This window comes from Melanostigma gelatinosum (genome assembly GCF_949748355.1).
Source record: "Melanostigma gelatinosum genome assembly, chromosome: 19".
In the NCBI taxonomy this organism is placed as follows: Eukaryota; Metazoa; Chordata; class Actinopteri; order Perciformes; family Zoarcidae; genus Melanostigma; species Melanostigma gelatinosum.
This window is the reverse complement of record NC_136652.1, coordinates 8,917,907-8,945,034: the sequence shown is the minus strand read 5'-3', so window position 1 is coordinate 8,945,034 and position 27,128 is coordinate 8,917,907. Positions and strand designations below refer to the sequence as shown.

The following is a 27,128-nucleotide window of genomic DNA, read 5'->3' as shown; positions in this document are numbered from 1 at the left end:
GTGCGTGTGTGTGCGTGTGTGTGTGCAGGGTGTTTGGTTTCCCCGTCCACTACACCGACGTGTCCAACATGGGTCGTCTCGCCAGGCAAAGGCTTCTGGGTCGTTCCTGGAGCGTCCCTGTCATCAAGCACCTCTTCGCCCCGCTCAAGGAGTACTTCGCCTGCAACTAGTCATGCACCAACTCTCTCTCTCTCTCTTACACACACACACACACACACACACACATACACACATATACAGTATGTAATGACAGACACACAGTATAGAGCTAGTACATGAAGGTTGACACAGGATGACCAGACACACACTTTGTAAAGGACTGCTTCCCTAGATACCATGTAGATCACTGGCTGACCTGAGGTGCTATCTTGCTGATTTCCACACACACACATGCACACACACACATTCTGGTGCAGGTCTTCTGCACTGTCGACACACACGCACTTCCTATCCAACCTTGAAACTGATGTCTTCTGGCTTTACTGTGTCATAGCAGCTGGAGCCTACAGGGGGCCCAAAGCTTACAAAGAAGCCCTAACTTTCTGTTTCCAATATCCCAGAGTGAGTACATCGACACACTTCTGACCCCAAACACTTTACTGTACTCATGTGTAGTGATAGTGCTGCTGGTGTAATACAGTGCAATGAACTCAAACACATACAAACACAAACACCGGTTTTACGCTCGTGGTGCTGGTCAGGCGGTGATAGAGTCCAAATGGTGCCACTTTAATACAACACTTTGAAGGTTGTTGGTGCTCTTGAAGACCGGACAGTCTCTGGTTGTTTCGGTCTCACAGTTTTGTGTCCCTAATTCAGCTTACAAGCAGGTGGAGGCAACACTAAGCAAGAGACGTGAATTATTAAGGTCTATATATTTGTCAAATTTCGTGAGAGGGTCCAAAAAAAACAACTAAATATGATCAGATAGATTCATATGAAGTACATCCGACTGTGATTTGTTTTCTTGGTGGAAAAGCTGCTCTGGAGTGACGAATAATTAACAAATGTAAAACAGAGGTTTGTGTGGCAAAATAATACCAAAAATAGGTTTTCATCTTCTCCTGAGGGAGACCACTTTTGTATTAAATCTTGTCAGTAAGTCCTGTAACATGAAATACTGAAGTAAAAGACTTATTTATTTGGGGTATGCCACAGCAGTTTGAGGTTATTTCTTTCCTTTGCTCATGTTCGTTAACCTCATTGTTTACAGAATCCCCATTAGCTTCCACTAAAGAAGTTGCCAGTGTTCCTGGAGTCCATAAAAATACACAAATACACAAGTGACCAACATGTTCTGGTTTAAAACAAGACTCTAGACAACATAAGAGACAAATGATACTGGTTGGCATGTTCCTTCCAGAAAAGACTTTTTAAAGATCATATTGTAAAGATCATAGCGTGAACCTGTGTAACTACATCCTCGGTGTTTGGAGCGCCCTCCGGTGGTCAGAGACAGCAGTTTAAAGAGAGTGCACAACAAGGACGGACACACACTCATGGTGGGGGGGTAAAACAATCAGTTAGTGCTCACTGGATTACAAAAATTGTCAGAAAATAAAAGCTTTTATACTTAATACCTATTAATACTTAATACCTATAAGTGCCACCATTAAGTTATGTTTTAGTGTATTATATTTTGGTGTTTTTTGCAATATTTTAGGCAGTGATTGTACATTACGGTTAGCTAATGCTTTGGCGAATATGGTGTGATATTCTGCACACTCGTAGCATTGTAACACACTAGCATGTGTAAAAGTACTGTTGTATTGCATTGGTTACTGTTAACTGTCACTCAAATGATGTCGTCCACTGTGTTCATCGCGACGGAGCGAAATTGTAACAATACTGTCCGTCACTTTAGTAATCGTGCCGCTTGCCTGCAGTAGACTGAGGTTACTTTGGCCTCTGACGGCGGATGTGACATTTAACATCTGCACAAAGTTAGTCCCAGTAAACACATCTGGATCGTAGATGTCAGAATACTGTAACAAAGAACACTATTGTATGATGCTGATGTGTTCAGATAACGCTTAGACGAAGCAGTTATACTGTGAAATGACGACATAAGGTGGTCTGTCTCTGTAGCCTGGTGTGTTTTCAGCCATCACGAGAGTAGCTTTGCTCTGCGTCGTCTCTGCAGTGAGCAAATATTGAGACCTTTAAGATCATGAATACATTTCATTTTTAGTTTAAAGGATTGGAGATTGTATCTTCATTTTAGATACGATATATTTATTGTTCAAGGCATCGTCGATTACACACACACATCTATCTTTTTATGACGCTGATCTTGTACCGCATTACGTCTGCCGTCTGGATTTTGTGTCAAAATCTCAGTTTAGAATCGCTAGACCGAAATGTTTCATTTTTAAAAAAGCATTTTGAAACCTTCCTCCACTCCCTTAAAAGACACTGAAGTGTCATTTTCTCACACTAATTTTCTGGACGTTTTCAAACAAGCAGACTTCTTCTACTGTTAAACTGTTTCCTGCCTCGTACCGTTTTTAGCAATTACTTACACACTTATTGCAGAATAAACGTCTCACTTCTGTGTCAAAGTTAAACTCTGCAATCAAAAGCTCATGATGCCACTTTTGCCACAAAACGATGCACACGTGCACCATTTCAATTACCGGGACTCTTTAAAAGCAGCAACAACACACTGGTGTACGTTATACCAACACTGATCTTACTTGAGGTTTATTTGTAGTGCTGAGGCTCACACTGGTTGGTGTTTTTTTATGTGTGCATTTGTTGCCAATTTCAGGTATGTTTTGCATTTTGAAGAGAAGTGTTTTCCCAATGATTGCAAGTGTGATTAGGAAGTGTGTTGTAAAATTGCAATCAAAATTGCAAAGAAAATGTGCTTTTGGTGCCGTTGTTTGAGGCACAATTACCAAAGTACAAAATATTTTGATGCTGTTGTCTAAGGATTGACTTTCAGTGTATAAGCAGTTAACAAAAATAACTCAAAGACGTGATCAATCTTCAGCTCAACAAGTTTAAATTGATCCAGTGAGATTATTTCTGCCTCCAGAGCAGCACGGCCTCTGAGAAACATTTAACCAAAGACCTGTTCGGGGGTTCGGTGTCTCGCTGACAGTCAGTGGAGAATAAACCTGAACATATTAATATCTGAATGTTAATATACAGCTTGCAACCTCTTTTTTTGTCCGTCTCTTGCCGTTGCGCTCCTGCTTTGCTTTTTTGGGATCCAAAATGTCATCCTGTTATCAGATCCAGACCTTTACTCTGCAGACGCTATGCTGGTTTTCTACTTCCTACGACTGAAACAGACAGCCCTGTGTGAATAACCGATACTTCCTCATACCATGCGCCCGTTTCAGGGTTTCTTCTGCCTTTTTGCCCAATGCATGCTGGGATAAACTCTGTAACTTTGAATAGGAATAAGCAAGTAGAGAAAATGTCACGATATAGCAATGTTTCCAAGACTCTCTCACACACACAGACAGTGTGTGTGTGGACGTCCCTTTATACTGGTGTCATATTCACACAGGGCTGTCTTTAGAAATCTCTTTCAGTCTGGTGCTCTTGGTCTTCAGGTGACCATCTTTTCCAGGAAGCCTTCCGATCCTCTGACCTTCCTCAGATACCAGCTAACAACTGGACACATGCCGTCTATGCTGACACACACACACGCATGCACACACATGCACAAACAGTTACAAAAACCAACAACAAACCAGCAGGTTCAACGTTTTTTCCATCATGTTTACTCTTCGTTTATACAACCGACCTTCAGGTGCTTTTTAAACTCTTAAACTCTTTTTTACAGTGCTCTTGCAGGTAACACACACACACACACACGCACACACATTTGCTGGAAACACAGTGCCGACGTTCACGCTTACTCTGAACATCTTTAGCTACAAAACATCAACACACACATGCATACACACTGTTTTTGACGGCCGCCTGTTGCCATCAGGCTTCCCACGGCGCCGCTGGGTGTGACATCATCACCCTGCGTCGCTTGGTGCTCCCTAACCCCCCTCATCCAAACCCCCCCCCCCTTACCCCACTCCCCGACCCCCCCGGTGCTGCATGTCAGTCAGTCAGTGTAATCTCCGATTCCATGTTAGATTAGGGAGTAATGATAATAATAATCATGGTAATAATAATTACAATAATAATCTGTTATCGTGTGTGTGTACTGTTCCAGGTTGGTGCTCAGTTCATTCTCAGCCTCGAGGGGAGAGAGCGAGGCTAGAGAAAGCATATATTACAGTTAGTACAGTGACTTGTTCTATTGTACCCGAGGATGCCGGAAGAAATTGTTGAAACGACGAGCTAACGGACACTCTCAAACAAGAGCGAGTTGAAACGACGCGGAAGGAAGTGTGCGTGGATGCGGCAGGTATCAAAACCAATGGCAGACAAATAACAATGAAATAGCCATCACAGTGGTTCAAAACCTTCAAAGGGTCACCAGATGCTTAAAGGGTTAAAGAAACAAGTTTATCACAGAAAACTGTATATTGTTTTGTTCTTAAAACATTTTATTTTGCTTTTATTTTCCCTGTATTGATTACCCTGACCTCCAAAACAAAAAAAGACGAGGAACAACTGTGTTATGACTTAATAAACAAATCAAGACCAAAAAAATCTGTGATTTTGGACTTTAAAGAAGATGCCAATCTAAATGAATGAGTAGACGTGCTCCATTAGTCCTGTTGTGTATCTGATGTCTGAAATGTGGGGTCACAACGAGCTGTTGCTTTATTTCAACGGCTCTAAAGCAGAACTTCAGCTCATTTCGCGTCGTTTCAACGCGTATCTGTTTGAGAGTGCAGGCGGACAAAAGGCGAGAGGAATGGAGTGGATATTTTCAAACGATGTGTGACACGGTGATGATGTTTCTGTTCGCCTATCAACAGCTTTTAGGCTGTTTTCAACACTGATACATTTACACATAGATCACACACACACACACACACACACACACACACTGTTATTAACACACAGACGCAGAGATACATGCATAACACCTACAAGTACACTGCTGTGGCGCATGCAGACACTCATCTCATGGACTAAAGGAAAGATGAGCTTTTAAGAAAAGGAGGACCTGGTGGTGTTTCAAAAGGTGCTAAAATTTTATCTGAAAATAAGAAAAATATATTGTTAGGAGTATAAATCAAGTTTGTCTTTACAATGACTGTATTTAAGTTTGTCGTAGTAATGAAAAGGCACTATTATTATTTTACTCTTGTATGAATATGAACTAATTAAAAAGACATTTTAACTTTGTACTTGAACAATGTAAGAATTGAACCGTGAATAAAAAAAAGTACTGTTTCTTGTGATTTGGTCTGAAGGCTCAGTGTTAATTTATGTCAGTTAGCGGCCATGGTTGGTTCTCATTTTTTAACAGCTTATTGTCTTTCAGTTTCCTCGGGACAAAGTTTGCTTTACATAAAATCAACACAGTAACACTCCGCATTTTCTCTTGCAAATTACATTTTGTCGCCTCGTGAGATTTTGATGAGGACAGCAGGAGCTGGTCTACTCTGCCAAACTCTACGATGAATGACTGCAATTAAACATCAACAATTTCATTTAGAAGTGTGCACCCCTAATATCAGTTTACGTCTGCGTCTGTCTTTTTAAACAAGACAAATGTTGAGTGTTTTCTGTGTGTTGAAGATTGAAAGACAGACTGTAAGTACAAGTACACCTGTAAGTACAAGTATACACATATTTTAATCAGCAAATTTGAAGTCCAAATTTGAGTACCCAGCGATTTTTATGTTGGATTATTGTTAAAGGTTCTTTTCAATATTCAGAACATTAATATAGCAGCAAACATATATTTGCTAAAGATATATTTAGGTATTATAGCTGCCTGAGCAGAGAATGAAGTTGCTCTCCCTCTGTATGTGATGCAATCTGAGCTCCTCTGTGCTCTGTTGACATAGCCGGACCGGTCACCGTTACATTATAATGGCTGTCAGTTCATGTGAGCGTGCCACACTTTGCTAGCTCATGGCCACACCGGCTCTTACGACCGTTAACAGCTGATAACGCAGTCCCAAACTGCAGCGTCGTCCCGGAAGCGTAGCGCCGACCCCACAATGGTGACAGCACCATTCTGCCACGCTGCCAGGAAGGAGGGCCCTGTCTCCATGCTGTGGTCCTTCAGCCACATATTGATGCCTTCAAGTGCTCCTTGTAATCTGGACTGCACACGCAGCATTCAAGTGCTCTCGGTCAGAAGTGATACCAAACTGGTGGTGTGACTTTATATGATTTATTTATACACACCTGGCATGAAATTGAGTGACAAGGTTTGATATTTATGTCATGCAGCTTACAGAGTACATCATTGTATGTAAGCCCTATGTACGCCTATCCAAACGGGTATGTGCGTTACATTTCGGGAATTTTAAATGGTCTTCTTTGAGAGCTTGGGTAAAGGTAACATTACTCATGTACAATAGGATGTTGGACAGTATGTATTGGAGGTCTTTATAAAAAAACGATCCACTTAATATTCAGATTGTATTGACCCCTGTTGTAATTCAAACGTTTCATCAGCACAACAGACAAACTAAGACGAAAGAAAAACAACAATTCGGGACTTTTTCAAATAAATGAATACAATATAATATAAATATAAATGTGTTAGAGACATGACATTCAATTTAAAAGCTAAATACATGACTAAACCTTAAAATATTTAAAAGAATGTTGCAAATATGCAGAAATAATGTGTTGGGTACTGCAGTTGTTATTGAGCTAGTATAGACTTATTGGTGTAAAAACAATATTTTTATAGCAAGATCTATTAGCAGCTGTTCTGAATTATTATTAATATAGTATATGTTAATAGCATTTACTGGCTTTGTCAACTAGTTTCCAATATCAAAACTGAACTTTCCCTCTAAGTGTATTAGTCTAAACAAACCTAAGTACCTCACTTAAAATACCTTCACACTTCGTATAATCAGTTGCTTAAAGTCATCAGGTACTAACATCAATATTTCCGACAGCACTTGAAGGCAGCATGAGTCTCTGGAGACAGGAGACGCGCCCCTGTCTACCGGAGAGAGGAGACCACATATCTCGTCTCCTATTGGTCCGTTTTTCCTTTGGTCAGGTCTGAGTTGCTCCTGATTGGCTGCTGCAGGACCGTCGGCAGTGAAGCATCTGCGGCTCGCGCTGTGCCAGCTGTCCGCGCGCTCTCTGCTAGTGCTGAGCAACGGTGAAGAGCTTCAGCTGAGGATCTGTGAATCTGAGAGAAAAAGGGTGAGAAGACCAACAATTATGTGAAAAATGAAGATACCAGGGTTTATTTTCTAAATCTAGTAATGCTTGACAAGAATTGAAGAAATTAATTGTCAATATTTTTTATTTAGACCGTTGAAATATTTGATTATTTATATCATTAACAGCCGTTATTTCCCCTCTAACGTTACATAACGTTAGCTTAATATCAAGAGTTTTTGTGTTTTATTGCAAAGAAATGTCATTCAACGAATGATGTTTCATTCCTCCCTCTACATTTGAATGGGGATGATTTATCGCGAGCCTTTTCTTTAGCTACTTAATGATATTTTAAATGACATTGCGTGAATTTCACGTGATAATAGATCCAAAGAAGAATGGATGAAGATTGGTCGTATGTTGCAAATTAGCACCGTGTGCTTTTCGGCGACGAAATATGGGAGAAATGTGTTCATGTGTGTGTGTGTGTGTGTATGTGTGTGTGTGTGTGTGTGTGTGTGTGTGTGTGTGTGTGTGTGTGTGTTTCGCGTGCCATTAGTGCTATACGGCTGAACGTTACTGTAGTGTAACGTGTATGTGTTAGCCGTTATGTCTTATATTCGTTACAGTTATTCTCTGTCCTACCAAATTTCTTGAGTCACAGTGGTGGGGAGGATGATGATGATGATGATCATCATGAGAAGGAGGGTGTGTAGTCGTCGTGCATACAAACGAGCCTGCTGATGTATGTAGTTGTGTGTGTATGTGTGTGTGTGTGTGTGTGTGTGAACATAATGTGAACAGGTGACTTGTCCTATCTCCCCACCTCTTCATCAGAAGGTATTTATTTTGCATGCAGCCCTCCTCTGGTTTAGTGGATGAGGAGGCACTGAGTCCCTCCCATCATTTGGTTTAAGGATACTGGAGAGTGCTTTAGGGGCCTCCAGGAGTCCTCAATGCAGCACAATGAACAGAATATATTAGACAGCCTCCTAAATAGATGACGTAACCTGTTTGCATACACACGGTGTAGTCCATTTACTCTGTAAATGTCGACATAACTATTGATGCCCATCTTGCCTGATATCAGACAGATTTGTTAATTAACTTGTTACACTCAGGACTCGTGGTTTAGAGGATGTAATAAGAAATAATTTCATTAAATGATTTGGTTAACGAGCAGCACCTTGATCCAGTGCGCAGGGTGGAGTTCTGAATGTTCTCCCCATAATGGCGACGTTAGTTTCCTCCGGCTGCTTCGCTTTCCTTCCACAGTCCAAAGACACAGATTAGACTTCTGTAGTGGTGACTGCAGTGGATGTGAATGGTGTCTGTATGTGATAGATGGGTGATGTGCTCCACCTCCAGCCCAGTGTTAGCTGCAACCCTGAAAAAAATAATAAGAGGGCCTGACATTTGGTAAATGACTTAAACAATCAATCAATTGATTCTTATGAAACAGTCTTAATTTAACACTGATAGCTCTTTGTGACCGACATTTTCTAAAAGGATTCTGGCGCTCGGAAACTCTGCCTAAAGCCTAAAAATACTCTATTACAAGTAAAATTCCTGAAGTCAAAATGTTACTTTGGTAAATGTATAGAAGTACTGTCAACAAAATGTCCTTAAGGTGTCAAAATAAATACTCATTATGCAGAATGGCTCCTTAGTTATAATATCATGGCATATTAGATTATTCTGTTATTACTGACAAATCCATGTAAGAGTAGTATAGTACTGCATCATATCATGTAAGCATATAATATGTCTTTTTTAATGTTAAAAGTAACTAGAAACTAACTTAAGTAAAAAGTATGATATATCCCTCTGAAATAGTATGGAGTAGAAGTATGAATTAGCAGAATATTAAAATACTCAGGTAAAAGTACAAGTATGTTAAAATGATGCTAACAGTAGGAGTTGAGTAAATGTAGACACCATATACAAAACATATACAAGAAAAACATGACAAGGACTATTGTAATGCCATATGTTGTGTGTGGCTTTATCACATGAAGCCCTGAGGTCCAATTCACAAAATCTTTTCAAGATGGTGACTGAAGATAACGGCCGGACGGATGGGAACAAGACGAACAGTCTCAAGGCCCAGGTGAAGGCTAATTTGACCAATTAGATGCTATTTGGCTTGTTTTCGGCAAAGCAGGAGAGGTCAAAGGTCAGACAGAAGTTCTACTTCGATTACTTCTTCAATTCACCTGAGACAGAGGAGAGTGAAGGGTAGGAAGAGATGAAGATGGATTCATAAATAGATGATAGACCTGCCTATCGCAACATTAGTATATAATTACAGCGTGATAAAGAGTGCATTTAGAGAGAGAGAGACTCTAATCCTCCAAGTGATGGCCTAGTTAGTTGTGCGACCGATGTTGTTATTGTCTGTTTATCTGTGTGTGTGATTCACTAATGGCTTATTCATCCATGAACCCCCAGTAACACCCTCAACTCTTTAAACCTCATCCTGTCTGTGTGTGTGTGTGTGTTTGATGTCTATTCTTATATAAAATTGCTTGTTCAGTATGACTTGTCTGATGTACGTTTGTTCTGGATTCATAAATAGCTCTACTGTTCTCTCACACACACACATACACACACACACCCACATTGGCTCACGCATTTTCGAGGTAATGGCACACACACACGCACACAGTGACTCGAACACTCAAACACACACACCGTGTACGCCGACCCTCCCTGTGGCATTCAAGCAGTAGTCAGCAGCTGTCTACTCCTTTCTTCTCACTTACAACATGCATCAACACACACACACACACACACACACATGCCACACATGGAGCCTGCACTTGCTCAGAGGATGTCAGCAGCCACCATGTCACGTTTACACTGTTTCTAAACATTCAGGTTTTTTCCCAAAATAGATCTTACTTCTCTTCATCACAAGACGGAGGTTTTAATCTTCATCCTGCGTTTCGTTTAGAGTCCGACTGCAGCGCTGCCTCTGCCAATACAATTGAAACACGCTCATACGATCATTTCTGTTTGTTGTAGTTCAGCGTTTACATGAGTGTACGTAGTTTTCAAGGTGCTGTTGCCTCTCTTATTTGAACTATGACGACATGTATACATGAGCGAAAGATTTTTTTAAGAAAGCATTCAATTGAAGCTCAAAATGTGAGTGAAGGTATGAGAAGACACACATTTTGAGCTTCAATTATGCAACTTGGCCAATTAATGGTAAGCAATACCAACTGATCATTTTAGCCTTTTCTATAATAGAGTATTTGTTTTTATGTAGTTTTTTGCCATGCTAGATATGGTTTTGGCGTTCATGTTTATCTTAATATAGTAACCCTGCCTTCAATAAGAGAATCTGAATATTGTTCATGATTATCAGGCCGGTCATACCTGAAAGACCAGCGTGCAGGTTTCTCACAGGAAGCTGTGAAGTGGCTGCGTGTCTCTGGTACGACAACGTTGTTATGAAAACATCTGACGATGTGACTTTGGGAGTCTAGACTAAATCTGCCTTCTGCTCCTCATTCATTATTAATCAACACCCCCATTAAGACTTGTGTCTGTGTGTGTATGTGTGCGTGTGTGTGTGTGTGAGCGTGTGTGTGTGTGTGTGTGTCTGTGTGTGTGTGTGTGTGTGGGTGCGAGCTGAAGCAGCTGGTCACAGGGTGAGTGAAAAATGTTGCCCGGTGTGTCACTGTTTGCCTGTGTGTCTCTCTCTCTGGCTGTCGTACCTGCTATGACACAGTGAACACACACACACACGCGCGCACACACCTTTCGGCTTACAGTCCTTACACACACACACACACATACAAAGCTCCCCGTGTGGAGCAGCCTCGGCCTATAAATACCAGCAATGGAGGCCCGAATATCACGCAGACGTCACTCTCTGTCAACTTCACCAAATTTCAAATTCCCTTCTCGTAACTCCTTTCACCCACTGAACACGACCGGACAAAAAGAGCAGAACAAACACTGCGTATGTATCACGGGTCCAGTAAATGTAATCGATTCGTCAGCATATCATTCAAAGCATTTGTTGTAACTTTGTGTTTTCCAGAAACAGGTTTCAGTCGGTCATTTCCTGGTTCTATCTGACAGTAACATCAGGATCTATAATACCAACAAAGCAGTGAATTGAATCAAATCTCCAGACTGTATTCATTGTGAGAGAGAGACGGGTTGTAAACCATCCAGAGCCGGGATTTATTATGAGAAGCTAAAATGTCAGCAGAAGTCCAGCAATCAGTTCTGTGATTTGGCCTGCTGGACCTGTAACCAGTATGTGTTTAGTATGTTTTTAGTATGTTTCCAGTATGTTTCGGAATATATTTATTTATTCGAAATGATCCAAAGTAAGGAAGGAAAACTGTTGATATCCATCTCCTTGTGTTGATTCTTCAACGACAAATGCTTCAACTGCCGTTTGTGGTGTTTTAGTATGCTTCACCATACCATTACATGCAATTGTGTGTGTGTGTGTGTGTGTGTGTGTGTGTGTGTGTGTGTGTGTGGGTGTGTTTGTGTCGAGGCTTTTCCGCTGAACGCACTCCAGTTCCCATCTCCTGGGAAACCAGTCTTTTATTCTGCTGCCAGGCCTTGAGGGCACTGGTTTCCATACCGCGCACCCCCCCCCCCCCCCCCATCACCATCACCATGTTCATCGCTTTATCTTCCAGCTCTACATGATCATCCACTTCTACTCTTCCTCTATCAGTGGACTCTCCTCTTTCTACTGCCACCCTTATTACTCCTGCCTCTCTCTCTCTATCTCTCTTTCACCTCTTCTTTGGCCCTCACCTTTCTGTGATCGACTCGACTTTATTCGGCAAAAATAGATAAAACCAAAACTTAATGTAATCCTTCATGTGAGAATCTCTGCCCAATTGTTTCTCCTCTTTGGACCCATTCCATTACATCTGGTTGGGGTACAAATGTCTCTCCACATTATTCTGACCACCGCTTGTTTCCTTCCCCTCCTTTCCTTCCTCTCTCTATTCTCCTCCATCTCTTTGAGTGTGATTCTGTGTGATTGGGCGGCCATTGTGTCCGTCCGTCGGACACATTGCATACATTCACCCATGCAGAATACACACTTGCACACAGAGGGATGTTTGTAGAAGAAGCTCTTTAGTTTGTTGATCCCATTAAGACTTCCTCACACAGCCTTTTTTTCAATAATCATCTGAAAGTACCACATAAGGACCAATAGTTGTTTAAATACACTTTTCATGCACAGTGTACTCTGGAGTATGTAAGATCATACAACAACTATCAATTAAATACTGTTAACTTTGCAAGTAAAATGCGTTTCATTACATCAAGGCGCTTTGATCGAGCAGACAATGCTGCAAATCACCAGACTCAGCGTTACTGCTTCAATTATAAAATGTGTTCAACGTTTGAGAAATGAAAAACATCGGAAGCCTGTCTATGAAAATGTCCCGAAGCACATAAACTGTGTGCTGCGTACAGTAACATAACATGAAATTACCATTGCCAGAAGTTATCATTAACTGTTTAAAGGGGGGGGGGGGGGGGGGGATCACAAATACCAGATCACAAATACCAGCAGGCATTCATTAACGTACAGTAGAAAAATCTGGAATGAGGTTAATTAGATTCATGTTTTCAACCAAAAGCCCTGTAGGACTATTAGAATGCACCTTGCTTAACATATTTGTCGAGCGAGTGGCTGCAACCAGCAAATAATTTCACTGTTGATGAATCTGCTTATTACTTTTTCGATGAAATGTCAGAAAAATAGCGGAAAATGTCCACAAAGGTTTTCCAAAATATTAAATTTAGTGTCACATAAGACAATGAAAAACATCAAATCGCTACACTGGAAAAGCTTTGCTTGAAAAATGACTTAAAGGAGTAATCAATACTCAAAATGTTGTTTTTAATTGACATCCACCCATCCATTATAGCAAGTCTAACCTGTCCACTAAAAACAAAAGTTGTATTCAATTCCTTCATCAGTCTTTACCAGGCAGCGTAAATATTATAATATGAAACCCGTTTTCTTCCTCCAGTCTGGTTCAGTTGATGAAGCTGGTAACATACGTGGGTTAGTTAGTAAGTATTCAGCTACTGTGTATATTTTAAGAAGCCTCTGCTTTCCGTCAGCCAGCGCAGAACTCTGAGGATCTTTCATATTCCAGCAGATACTGCAATAGATTTGTAAATTATAGATTCTCTGCTCGACTCTTAACATTTCATAGACCAAGCGGACGCACTAAAAGCTTGGAGGACGTTTTCTGTCTCCAGAGACAAAACGACAGCACATGTGTCAGAAACTGTAATTTAGCAGAAAACACTGGTGTAATCACGGACGATTGTCCCGTTGTGCTCTGGCAGTTGGAAACAGCTGCCATTTTGAATTGAAAACCTTTTCTTACATCCATACAACGTCTGCGACAATGGCTGTGATACACGTTCACCGCCACAAGCCACACATGAGACGTGGGCCTTGCCTTCTAAGACATTAACACACTGCTCAGGATGCTGTTTAACCATTTGCATTCATTCTTGTTGTCAGTGGCTTTGCTTTAAATCGTTCATCTTAACGTCATCGGTGTTCACAGTATCTCCACCTTTGCACTGTAACATTGATGCATTTTTTTTCTAGGACTATGGCTGCCAACATGGGGTCGATGCGTATCCTCATCAAGGGAGGGAAGGTGGTCAACGATGACTTCACCCAGGAAGCAGATGTCTACATCGAGAACGGCATCATTCAGCAGGTACACCACATTCACTCACCAATGCATTTACATCTACACGTATATGTACATCCTTTATTTGTCTTGACAGTTAACTGTCTTTCATGCACACACACACACACACACACACTGATGCACACTCTCTCTCTTCAGTTTATCCCCAGCTGTTACTAGTGTGACTCATTTCACAGTAACACAGTATGAACAGAATGAGCTCCGTGGCTCCACATGATGATAGTGAATGCTAAAATTAGCTCACAGAATGTTGTCATGGAAATAAGAATCGGTTCATGTGAAGAGGATGCATTTGACTCAGGAACCTGGGACGCTCATCTCTACTTCTACTACAACACTCCACTTCAGCGCATTCTCACACACTTTGTTGAGGCTGATGGAGCGCTGCAAGAATGGGTCCTAAAACCTGGAAATGAGTCAGCATTTCTGCACATCCGGTTCTCTTGACTCAAGAGGTTTTCTATGATATATAATATGTCCGTCAAAACCTCTCCCGTGAATTATGAAGCTTTTTTAATGTTTTAATGAATGTTCTTAATTGTTTTTAAATCTCCTTTTCTTTTGCCTTATGTTTTGATGCTTTTAATGGTTTTATGTGAAGCACTTTGAATTACCTTGTTGTTGAAATGTGCTATACAAATAAACTTGCCTTGCCTTGCCTTGCCTTTAAGTCTCTAAAGAAGACGGTTGCGATCAGTTGGCCAAATTAGACATCATCACACTGACTGATGTGCTTTTAGCCGTGTAACAATGCTAACATGCTGATGCTAAGCAGCAAGTATAACGTTCACCATCTTAGTTTAGCATGTTAGCATGCCAGCATTCGCTCCGTGCTCCAAACAAAAAGTACTGTTGAAAGTCGTTGGTTTTGCAGGTATTTGGTCCGAAATGTGTCGGACAAATTCCAATTTTGACCAGATGTTGGCGTTAGACGAACGTTAAGGGATCCTAAAAGTTATGACCATTCATCCTGAGGAGATTCATGTGTGGATCAGATTTCATGACAGTTTATTCAATACTTGGAGGTCAGTTCATCTACCCAGTAAATGTTGAGATATTGCACTTGATAAGTGAAAATGTTGGGGAGTCAGGGGAGCACCAAAACCAATAGAATGTATCCTCTGGGCACCGTGAATGTCTAATAAACAGAATCAAGCACTTGTTTGATGATCTGGTCTCAACCAGAGAACCATTGATTGTCCCTCTTTAATATGACCACTCAGTCTCTGTTCTCATTTTAATGGACTACATTAAAACCACATTAACCCAAACACTAATATCCTCAATAGCTCTTAATAGTCATCATATGGCCGGTGGTTCATGCACCTCATGGGGACAAAATGCATCGTAATAAAGTTGTGAAATGTGTCTGCTCGTCTTCTCTGCGGTAGGTTGGAAAGGAGCTGATGATACCGGGCGGGGCCAAGGTGATCGACGCCTCTGGAAAGCTTGTGTTGCCGGGCGGAATAGACACCAGCGTGCATCTGCAGGACACTTTCATGAACGCCAGCATTCAGGATGACTTCTACAGTGGGACCAAGGTACACACACACACACACACACACACACACACACACACACACAGGATTGTTATGACGAGGCTCTTCAGCATGCCTGTGATTTAACACATTTAGAAACCAGAGAGACAGCTGTCACACACAGACATACTCTCTCTCTCTCTCTCTCTCTCTCTCTCTCTCTCGTCTACATGCAGATCCTCACCCTGCATTCGGCTTCATACGTTCATCCAGACTAATGACAACATGTGTTCTCCCACTGGTCCTATAGGAAGCAAACAGCTGTCACACGCTTCACTTTTTACACACACAGCTGTTCGGTCTTTAATTCATACGGGGTTTATTAGTTAATTTCCTGCAGGATGCTCTGCATGTTTTACACTCAGACTCAGAGCAGAGAGGATGATTAATTAGGAGACTTGGAGAGGAGGGGAATTGTGTTGGAGGATGCTGTGGGCTGTTTTTGCTGTTGTTTATCTCTGTGGGGGGGGGGGGGTTGTGAACTGGTAGTACGACGGTGTGGCAGTCGCTGTGCATAATGTAACCTGTGAGCAAAGATCCAACACATTGACAGACGTCCATTTTGTAGCCTTGTCAATAAAGTTTGTGTGCCAACATTGCTTCTAATGTGATTATCTTGTTGAACTACTCCTAACAATTCATCACAGTTGCAAAATGATCATCGCACCAATCGGTGCCCAGAAAATGACTTAGTTAACTTCATTTGAGAGGATGGAAAGTGTCCGCTTGGTGCTCGGACCATGCGGACTTATTTCCCACACATTTTAGCTCCAGGCCTGCTGTGGTGTTAGTTTAATACAAGATCAAACATAAGCCTCAGATTATTCTTGCATAAAGATGAGAAAAAATATGTTGTTTCTTGATGTCAGAGTTGTTTTTTTCCAATATGTCAGATCGAGAAATGTAAGCCACCAAGAAAATTGAACTCGAAATGGAAAATGTGACTTTGCTTATTCTGTGTTAGATATTACATAGGTTCTGTGTTTTGCATAAAGTGGCTGTATATTTATCTTGTACTTTGGTAAGTACATATATGTAATTGGCAGTTCATTGCAACCATTAAAAGCTACTGTCACCAAATATTTCTCTTGCCTCGTACCCCTTCTACAGTTTGTTGGGACACTATTGTTATTGTTCTTTTGTATTCATGATTTAACATGTATGCATTGTTACACATGTATACGTCTGTGATATATGACTGTGTATCCTTTGACTTATTAAGTGCAAGAGTATATAAGTATGTGTCGAGTATGGAGGCGTGTCTTGGTACACGACTTGCCAATTATCCCCCTATTGCAGATACATTTTTTGCTTACATGTTGTTTGTAATATGGAATTAGCTTGTAACCGTTAGCTGTAGAGTGAATGTTTTAATTATAAAAGTTATTTTTTTAGCATTAACCCTGATAACAAGTCAGGTACAGACATATTTTTCAGATTATTCCAACATCACACGAATGCAGCATAAAATAAGAATTGCGGCTCTTGTAACTTTTTTAAATTGTGATTACATTTTTACACGGTTGTTATTAACATCAGCGAGACTAGATTTGGTGGTAAACAATATGACCTGCAGGGAGTTTGCGGTGCAGAATCTCAGTGAACTGAGGTCTGAGTCTGATGGAATGCCAACTGAAGTCGGGTGAGAGGAATTTGGGGGATTGAATCGTCCGTATGCTGCAACCCCTACCCACTGACCCTGCTGCCATGGCAACTAGCCCCCCCCCCACTCTATGTGAGGAAATCAGAGGGAGCAAATGTGTGTGTGTGTGTGTGTGTGCACGCATAAACATGGCAGTATTGTGAGGTCTCTATGGTGACTGCGTTGCCCAAAACTATTTCTCTCTGCATCGTCTTCCCTCCCTCCTAACCCTTTGTAACACTGTGCTACCTCTTGTGCTTTCCTTCCATCTTTCTCTCTTCCCTCCCCCCAAACTGTTTCCTCCCCTCTGGTACAGACTCACACTGACCTGCAGCAGGAGGGCGATGTATATAACAGACTGGTAGAAGTAGTACTGCAGTGTAGGTTTATACATACATGTGCAGGTATTGAGCTGTATTGTATCACACAGAGCTCAGATTTACACACGAACAAAGCATTTCCCCAAGTACAGGCTTTATTCAATATAAAGGTCATTTAAAAACTAAATGTAGGCTGATTTTAGTATTTGCACTGTGTTTACAAGTACAGAGAACAGATCTCCTACCTGACAGGAAGATGAGTATTTTAGTATTTTTAAAGTATTATTCCCTTCAGTAATCAAGCTAAAATAAACAAGTTTGATATAAGTTCAGTGGTACGTTACGACTAGAATGTAACTTAAGAAGTAATAAACTCAGTGAACCAGAACAAATTGCTGGTTTTTGGATTTGTTCCCCAGTTGCACAGCTAGCAACTAACTACTCAACAGAGGAACTAACGTCAATGCAAACGTATGAATAGAAGCCACCGGTGACAGCATCTTCCCCCAACTGCACCGGATCAGATCTGATTTGTCTATAAAGGACAAATATTCAGCTAAAATGGCACACCAGCTCTGTATATCTCCCAGCATGCACTGCAGATATCATTGCAATGCCTCTGCAGGCAGGGGAGGTGAGGAGGAGGAGGAGGAGGAGGAGGATGAAAGGTGTTCAGCTGTAATATGTGGAGTATGAGCGGTGCTGATACAGGCTGATCAGAGAGCTGCAGTGGTAATGTGTCTGACACTGATAGCCTCTCCCACAGTCCAGCATACAAAGATCTTCTCATCCTCTCACATCAGCCATGTCTCACCCCCCCCCCCCCCCCCCCCTCTGTCTGTCAGTTTCACTTTCTTCTCCCGGGGATTATCTTCACAGTAGGGGGTCGGGGGTCTTTAATAGACTGGGGGATTCATGATAAAAACATTGTTTAGGGTTTATGTGTCACCGTCCACTTTAACTATACGCTGTAACACGTTTAAGGAACCAAAGAGGGGAGTATATGTCGGGTTTACTGTGGCTTGACAAGAGAGCTATTAGATATATGATGATGTAGTGTGTCATAACAGAATAACCATCTACACCACATGTATATAAATGTGTGTGTTTACTTACATGATGGTCCGTCTGAATACAACAATAAATCTGTGTTTCTGTCAGCTTACATAGCCATCGCTGCAGCTGTGAAATAACATGGGAAAATCATTAAAGAGCATTATTATGGCTGTTAACATTCATCACAACACACAGTTAATGTTTATATGAACACATGTCGTTTGTATTAATTGAAGATAAATCCAAGATGTCTTGTGAAATCAGATTTGTATGGTTATGATTATAGTAATTTGGCCAAATTTGAATTTTAAAATATTAATTCTGTTGGTAAGAACAAACCTGTGAGGATGGATTTGGGGTGTAAAGAATAACTGAGGTTAGTACAAGTCTAAAAACAGCCTTATAGTCCATGCTGGTTTCTACGCTGGTCTGTCGGATGACGGCTTCATTTTGCTCAACAACACCAGTTACGAACCGTTTCATCAGAACACTGACTGCTTATGTAGTATGAACTGCGGGCACTCGTATTTTGGTACTTCTTTGATCTCTTTAGCAGATTTGTAATGTCGAACAGTCTAAATTTGGATGCTGATGATGACTAGTTACAGATGAAGCTTAAAGAGGAAACGGGACAGAATGAAAGACATGTCATCCTGCAGACAGTTTGCAAGTCTGCTACTGTAACACTCACACTCACAAAATCACAAAAATCACAAAAGTATACTGGCAGTAAATTTGAATCAATGCCGTGCAGACAGACAGTATAAATCCCACAATCCCCAGATGTGTCCACGTACCCTGATTTCTCTCTCTCTCTCACTCACACACACACACACACACACACACACACACACACTCACACTGACAGTGATATATGATAATCTTAATGCACACACACATGCAGAGACCTTCGACGCTGACGCTGAAGATGATTTGGACTGGTTACTATGGTAATAGGAAACCTGATGTCAGTTGGCTGGTGGAGCTGTCACTCAAAAGCAGATGACCCCGCCCCTGTCTGAGACGTGTCTGGTGCGGGGTGGAACGGCTCCACGCCGACACGTGAACCAGGGTCGTGTTCACGTTTACTTACATTTCATGCAGCCGGTGAAATGATACAGAACTATGATGATTGTTGCCTGTTTTCCCATAATTCCTCGGTGCAATATCCCTGTTCGACTGTTCCAGGATATTGAATGGTTGAGGAAGAGGAGGAGGAGGAGGAGGAGGAGGAAGAGGAGGAGGAGGAGGAGGAGGGTGGGGACATGCGACAGGCATGGCTGAGCAGTATCTGTTGTCATGGCGACACAAAAGTGCATTTACCATTCAGCCAACTGAGACGAGTCGCTGCAGACCAACTCCCTTCACTTCATCAGTCATCCATCTCTCTTCTCTTCCTTCTTTCCTGTCTTCATCAGGTGCTTCTCTTCCTCTTCTGTTCCTTTTCATGTTTCCTGTTCATCTCCTCCAATCTGCTTAAAGACTCATATTCACAAAACTTAAGATTGTTTTTGTTTTCATAGAAGTAGAGTTGGGCTCTCCTTAGTTGCTCTTTCCTAATATCTTCTTCTCCTAGCCTCTTCGAAGGTGTTATAGGTTTATTCAGAGCGGGCAAATGAACAACATTAACTAAATGCAGTGAAATGGAAGTTAACTATGATATTGAGTTAATATTTAAATCATAATAAGAAAACAAACCAAACAAACGTGATTATCAGTTGTTTGGATTTTAAATGCGATGCACACTGAACAGACGGTACATGAATCATGTATATGTCTTCCGAGAAAGCAAAATGAGAAAGTCAAGTAGTTAAGACTTTGGATGCACAGATGTCTGTGCAGATAAATGTAAACTTGATTGAGGGGAATTTGCAATTGTGTGCAAGAAAAAGGTTGATTTTTACATTCAAGAGAACATTTTATCAGAGTCTAAGTGGTTAATGAGTTTTTTTGTCTGTGTGATGCCAAACATTTGGTTCAATCTGCATGAGATTTCAAGAATATGCTATTCATCAAACATCAGTACAAGAAGTCCGTCTTTGTGCATCATCTACGTTTAAAAAACAACCGAACAATGGACACAACTAGTAACAAGCAGACTTCATGACGATGAGAAAACAGTTCGGAAGAACTGTTGCTCATTGTCACCAGGACAAACAGTGACTCTGTGCTTTACAGTGGAACCATTGTTCTAGCCTTTAAGCCATCTCTCTTTTTTTACTTCCTCTGCCTCCCATTTTTCTGTCTCCCTCCTTCCATTCCATCTTTCCTTCCTCACCTCTCCTCACCCTCTCTCCTCACCCAGGCGGCTCTGATGGGCGGTACCACCATGGTGATGGCCCTGGTCCTGCCTGAACAGCACTGCTCCCTGCTGGACGCCTACGAGAATTGCCGAGCTCTGGCCGACGCCAAGGCATGCTGCGACTACGCCCTGCACATCGGGGTGACTTGGTGGGGGCCAAAGGTAAGACCCAGAGAGGGGGGTCCGCATGTGAACAGCATGGAAACACTTATATCTTTGACAAACAGACATAGTTCTTTCCCCTCAAGCTTTTATTCTGGCTGAATGATTAATAACGCAGCCATAGCATTTTTCATTTGCGTGTGAAATGACCTAGATTAAACCTTACATGAACTAGGTCACCACACATGCTCACTGGGCACATTAGGCAGATTCTATGAGTCAACGTGCCTCATTCAGCCTTTGGCTGTAATATCTGTGCTGCATCATGTGCGCGCGCCACGTCTTATATACTTATATATAGTCAAATGTTTAATGCCAGAAAATCTAGCTGTTAACATCCTTGTAATACCGTGATGTAACTATGCAACTGCGACTACGTGCTATTGGCTAGTGTCAATTAATCTGGTAGTTAACATTGAGATAACACCACTATATTACTTTAGTATTAATACTGCAGCTACGGAAGAATATTTTATCTGCACAATACCTTCAGTTTCTGTTGCCTGCTTTTTGAGTGAGTAGTATAGATTTTTCTATGCAGTGAATGTCTATGTGGGACTTCTGATATTCACCAATGTCAATGCATTGTGATCTCATTCGGGCTGCAACCCAAACGCTCATTTCACGCCTCATATAACAAGCACACATCAACACAGTTTCTTATTCCCTCTACGCCCACATTCCACTGGCTGATGCTCTTCACTGTCTGCCTTTTGCCAGTTATACAGAAGCAAAACTCTCTCTTTGTCCCCTTACCTTTGTCCTGGGATCAGGTGCGTAGCGAGATGGAGACCCTGGTGAGGGAGCACGGAGTGAACTCTTTCCAGATGTTCATGGCCTACAAAGACACGATGATGCTGAGGGACTCGGAGCTCTACCAGACGCTGCAGACCTGCAAAGACATCGGGGCCATCGCTCGTGTCCACGCCGAGAACGGAGAGCTGGTGGCAGAGGTGCACATCACATAACCCCAACACATTCCTCTGTGTTTTCCTTTTAATGAGAGACGTCCGGTACAGGGAAAATACTGTTTTTTTCTGTCATTGCAGAATTTTTGATGCTGGACATTAGCTAGTTTGCACATTTTAGTAGTAGACTCTTCAATCACCTGTATGTGTGTGGAGTTTTTAAATATTAAAGAAACAATTACAGAATGAATTGAACCTGTGTGTGTGTGTGTGTGTGTGTGTGTGTGTTTGTGTATTTAGGGTGCCAAAGAGGCTCTGGGTTTAGGCATCAATGGACCGGAGGGTATTGAGATAAGTCGACCAGAGGAGGTAAATTAGAGGTTATTCCTCATCACTCATTTGCATTTAGCTATTGTCCTTCTAAAGTTACTTGAATATAAAACAGTTTGGATTCCATGCTTTTTTTCTACTTCTTTTTTTCTTTCTGTACGCTTAAAGTGATGACAATAAAAACTATTTCAGGGTATTAACGTAACGAACACACACATATTGAATTTTTTTTAAATAGAAGTTCATGACAAAGACCTGAAATATACATTTCTATTGAGTACTTATTAAAGTTGTCCATCTTATTGTCTACAGCTGGAGTCTGAGGCTACTCACAGAGCCATCACCATCGCCAACAGGGTAAACAGATGCAGAAAACTGATTTTAATATCCTGTCTGTGTGCATGTGTCTGCATGTCACTGATTAAATCAATGCATTCACTTGTGATTGCAGGCTCACTGCCCGATCTACCTTGTGAATGTGTCCAGTATGTCTGCTGGGGACATGATTGCTGCTGCTAAGATGCAAGGTGAGTCGAATTAAAAGACACTAGCATGAAGATTTTGACAGTGGTGATGACAGAATAATCTTTTTGTAACAAACCGCTTTTTGTTCTCTTTCTTTCTTTGTTTGTCTCTGCAGGTAAGGTGGTCCACGCGGAGACCACAGTAGGTCACGCTGTGCTGAACGGGATGCAGTATTACCATCAGGACTGGGTTCACGCCGCCGCCCACGTCGTCGTCCCTCCTCTCCGCCTCGACCCCAACACGCCCAGCTACCTCATGGGCCTGCTGGGCAAGTATGTGCTCACTACAGACTGGAACGTGTTCCTAAAATACAGCACTGACAATCAGAGACATGCGATCATTTAGACTGATGACATTCATCTTGTTTGCAGTGACTCTCTGAGTGTCGTGGCGTCAGAGCACCGTCCATTTAGCATGAAGCAGAGAGCTTTGGGCAAGGACGACTTCACAAAGATCCCTCATGGAGTGGCTGGAGTCCAGGACAGGATGAGTGTCATTTGGGAGAGGGGAGTGGTACGTACACACACACACACACACGTAACCAAGCTTGTGTGTATTATGTAGCATGCATCGTAGTGACAGTAACAGGAAGGATCCATGTCCATCGCTTCAGGTTTTGTTGCTTCAGGTTTGTATTTCTGACATGTTTTTAATACATGAATGTCTGCAGGTTACAGGGAAAATGGATGAGAATCGTTTTGTGGCAGTGACGAGCTCTAACGCTGCCAAGATCTACAACCTGTACCCACGCAAGGGTCGCATCATCCCCGGGGCTGATGCTGATTTGGTGGTCTGGGACCCGGACGCAACAAGGTACGCAGTTATATTCCCAACACGACGATGGGGCTCACAGCCCGTCACTATCGCTTCTTGATTCATTTAGTGTCCCGTCTGCGCAGGACGATCTCCGTGAGCACTCAGGTGCAGGGCGGAGACTTCAACCTGTACGAGGGGATGCGCTGCCACGGGGTTCCGCTGGTCACCATCAGCCGCGGACGTCTGGTGTGTGAGAACGGGGTGTTCATGTGTGCCGAGGGATCCGGAAAGTTCTACCCTCAGCGCACCTTCCCCGACTACCTCTACAAGAAGATGGTGCAGAGAGAAAAGGTCTGTCACACTAAATAGTTCTGACACCAGGACTCGTGCAGAGGTTTGCTGTGTTAGCTGGCAGCCACACCTACTGCAAACACACCCATCCTACTGTTTCTAACTGCGCTGCTTTGCTGGTTTGGCAGTCTATATAAAGGATTTAATGCTCCTGCTCTGTCTGTTCGCTGACACCGTTTTTTTTGCTGCTGCTGTCGGCAAAAAAGCCTCTGCAGCGTTTCTGCTCTGTTTTAACGACACTGATGGTTTATACTGCTACTTTTATTGGAATTACTTTTCTATGCTTTCTGCATATTATATATACCATATGTAAAGTTATTTATATATCCCAGAAGTATAGATTTGTCTCATCCCATGTTTTTATATGGAATTTATCGCTGGTTATGATAGTGAAATTTAATTATTTTATGTAGTTTTCTTGGTTTTACATTGAGAGCTGTGCTCTCTGTTTGATAGCCATGTTTAAAGTAAACTCTGGCTATTTCACAACAGATATGTGACACATTTGTGAGCACATGAACAGAATATCTGGGTCAGCTTAAAATAGTCTGCTCCTTTTAAAAAATATGGATATTTTCAGAATCTGTAAAAGCCCAATTAGATCCAATTTCAGTTAAACTTTTGCTACAACTAGCATTAAAAATGGTTAAAAATCACCATCCCAAGCCTGTACTTCGTGTGTATCGTATTTATATTTGACCTTTCACCTCCTCCCTCTCTGCTTCAGACTCAGGCTTACAAAGGGGTTGACAGGGATGCCTACTCTGGTGACGTGGCCAAGGTGGCAAACACCATGAAGAAGGAGCTTGGTTTGGGCCCAATAGACGGAGAGGCGGCCAACAAAGGCTGTCCTCGCTCGCAGCAGGGAGTCCGAGACCTCCACGAGTCCTCCTTTAGCCTCTCAGGTAGGCTGGAATGAAGCTTATAACACTGTGGTTGTTTCGTAGAAATCTTTAAAACTGTAGTTTTTGTTTATTTTTATGTTCTGTTCTTCTCTCAGGGTCTCAGGTCGATGACCACATCCCGAAGAGGTCCTCGGCCCGGATCCTGGCCCCTCCCGGCGGTCGCTCCAGTGGTATCTGGTAATCGCTGCAGCCGGAGCTACGTCCGTCCGAGTCTCCTTGTTTTGTATAATTCTACGCAACCAGGAAAACTGCACTGATTTCTTAATCACAGGATAAAAGTTAAGGGAGGAATACAAATTGAAGCATGTTTCTGTGATTGGTGAAGACGTAACTGATGATCAGTGATCTACCAAAGTGACTTTTACGAATCTAATTTGTCTTAATTGGAGTGACTGACCCGAATAACTAGACAAGAAGGAAGGGCTATCTATGAATTTAAAACGGTTCGCTAAATTCAAGCTGATCATACTAACATCGACAGAGTCTGCTCATTACCACCCTGCTCGTATCCCACAGAGAAACGCAAATGAAGCAAACTGTGAAAGATCAAAACCAGTACAGTTTTTATGGTTTGAACTGAAGTGATGTTGAATTAATTATTTAAAAATAGTGGAACTGAATTCTGTGAAATATCTATTATACCCCCGTCACACACATATCCAGTGCACTGTAGACAACATAGCGTTACACTCATATGAAGACGTGTGTGGATTCTGTTTGTGATTAAACACCCACTGTCCTCGGCTTCCTGCTGCACCGTGGGTTCCTCTGACTGTGTTTATTTCCAATGGGTGAACTGTGAACTGTGTGGTGATGAAATCCAACTGCTTCAAAACACTGTGTGATTTTTACAGCTACACTCTGTAAAAAGAGTCAGACTTGAATCCTTCCATCCTTATATGTTCACTGCCTCTAACTGAAACAACACTCACATTTCAGAGATATCCTGCCTCACCTGCATTGTAGCAAAGTCTATGGACTCGGTTACAGAAGTTAAACAAGCTGTGGGCTGACCTGGGACTATAACTGCTCCCAGTACTGATCCCACAACAGCTAAATGCAGTCATTTCTGTCGTGGAAACGTGGTATCTATAGACCTTGCAAAGTGCTGGAAGACTGAAGAGAAGTTTGTTAAAGGAAGGATGAAGAGTATGTGACTTAAAGATCACAGTGGCGAAAGAGGAAAAGCTTTCTGTGACTGATAATGCAGAACATCAGAATACAGCTTAATGTAATTTACATCAATAAAAACCATACATCACCCAAAAACAAGGGCTGCTGAAAACACCAGGGGCCTCATTGATCAAAACTTGTATGAAACAAGTGTAAGTCTGAGAAAGAGTGATTTTAACAAAAATTGCTATTTTGGTTCACTCTAGCTACTCTGTTTCTAGCAATAAAGCTCTGATAAACTCATTGTACGCTGCTCCTCCAGCACCAAACAGACAAAATTTACCAACTAGCCAGAGACTAAGCTGATTAATGAGGCCTCAGATTGTGCGTAGAAACTGAAAATGATATTAAGTTGTTGAGTTTCAGTAGCATGTAGAGCAGTTAGTCTCCACAGAGCAGGAAGATTGAGCTGCACAGTCTGAAGAAAACCACTGAACCTCTCACCTCCTGATGTCGTCTCATTCCTGCTGTCAGTATTATATTTATACATGAACACGTCTTCTTTTCTGTGAACTATAGATTTAGGATCTTTGTTTGTTTTGTTTTTTTAGCTGAAAGAATAAATGTGCCAATACGAGTCACCCGTGCACCCCCCCCCCCCCCCCCCATGCACGAAGAGCACCGCGTGGAGACAGACGAGTGAAATCTCTCCACAAGCTCACAACAACTGGTGCTGTTTTTTGTAACTATTACCTACAACAACGTTATTTTAATGTTGGATGGATTTGTCTCTTCGAAGGCACTGTGACTGCTTGGTGGCTGTGTGTGTGTTTGTAGATTCTTGTCGTGTTGGACAGTGAACCTGTTGAATCTGTAAGTGGCTGCTTGTTTCTTACCACACCATGCACAAAAAAAGAATAAAGTGAGAAAAAATAACATCTTGGTTGCTATATGTTACCTTTTTATTTCTGAAATGCCTCAAAAGATTTGTGGTCACAGTTGTATTATGTTATGTTAAAAAAAGTACAATTTAGCAAAAGATGAATTCAGTAATTGATATGAACTAGAAAAAGCACAATAAGACGATATCAAACTATTCATACTGAAGGAAAATATGTGACATACATTGGCAAAACAAAACAATATCATGAAAGAATATACAAAGTACAGATAAGGACGCAGCTGAAACACATGCAGAAAAGTGCAGGGTATAAATGACAATATTGCAAATTTAATTAAATTAAAAGCAATGA

The 27,128-nt window shown here is 41.7% G+C and overlaps 2 protein-coding genes across 6 annotated transcripts in view; both read left to right on the top strand.

Moving 5' to 3' along the window:
• dnmt3aa (DNA (cytosine-5-)-methyltransferase 3 alpha a) overlaps nt 1-5,330 on the top strand; it is a 42,807-nt gene extending 37,477 nt beyond the window's left edge. For all 5 annotated transcript variants that reach the window (XM_079290366.1, XM_079290364.1, XM_079290365.1 and 2 more), the window contains one exon: nt 29-5,330. In XM_079290366.1, coding sequence (XP_079146492.1) covers nt 29-170 — 142 coding nt within the window. In that variant the 3' untranslated portion in view covers nt 171-5,330. The remainder of the gene's footprint in view (nt 1-28) is intronic.
• Nucleotides 5,331-7,205: 1,875 nt separating this feature from the next.
• On the top strand, nt 7,206-26,708 carry LOC306792946 (dihydropyrimidinase-related protein 5-like). Its single transcript, XM_079290330.1, has 14 exons — nt 7,206-7,272; nt 13,859-13,973; nt 15,359-15,508; nt 20,829-20,987; nt 21,761-21,940; nt 22,196-22,264; nt 22,538-22,582; nt 22,677-22,752; nt 22,866-23,022; nt 23,122-23,263; nt 23,421-23,563; nt 23,650-23,857; nt 24,585-24,762; nt 24,858-26,708. Exons 2-14 carry the CDS (start codon nt 13,863-13,865, stop codon nt 24,941-24,943), a joined length of 1,704 nt encoding a protein of 567 aa, XP_079146456.1. The 5' UTR covers nt 7,206-7,272; nt 13,859-13,862; the 3' UTR covers nt 24,944-26,708.
• The last annotated feature ends 420 nt before the right edge of the window (nt 26,709-27,128 follow it).

Bases quoted from the DNA above. Each gene is read 5' to 3' on its own strand.
- LOC306792946 (XM_079290330.1), top strand. From the start codon at position 13,863: ATGGCTGCCAACATGGGGTCGATGCGTATCCTCATCAAGGGAGGGAAG. The intron at 20,988-21,760 runs GTAAGACCCAGA...TCCTGGGATCAG, and splicing joins TGACTTGGTGGGGGCCAAAG to GTGCGTAGCGAGATGGAGAC. The intron at 21,941-22,195 runs GTGCACATCACA...TTGTGTATTTAG, and splicing joins ACGGAGAGCTGGTGGCAGAG to GGTGCCAAAGAGGCTCTGGG.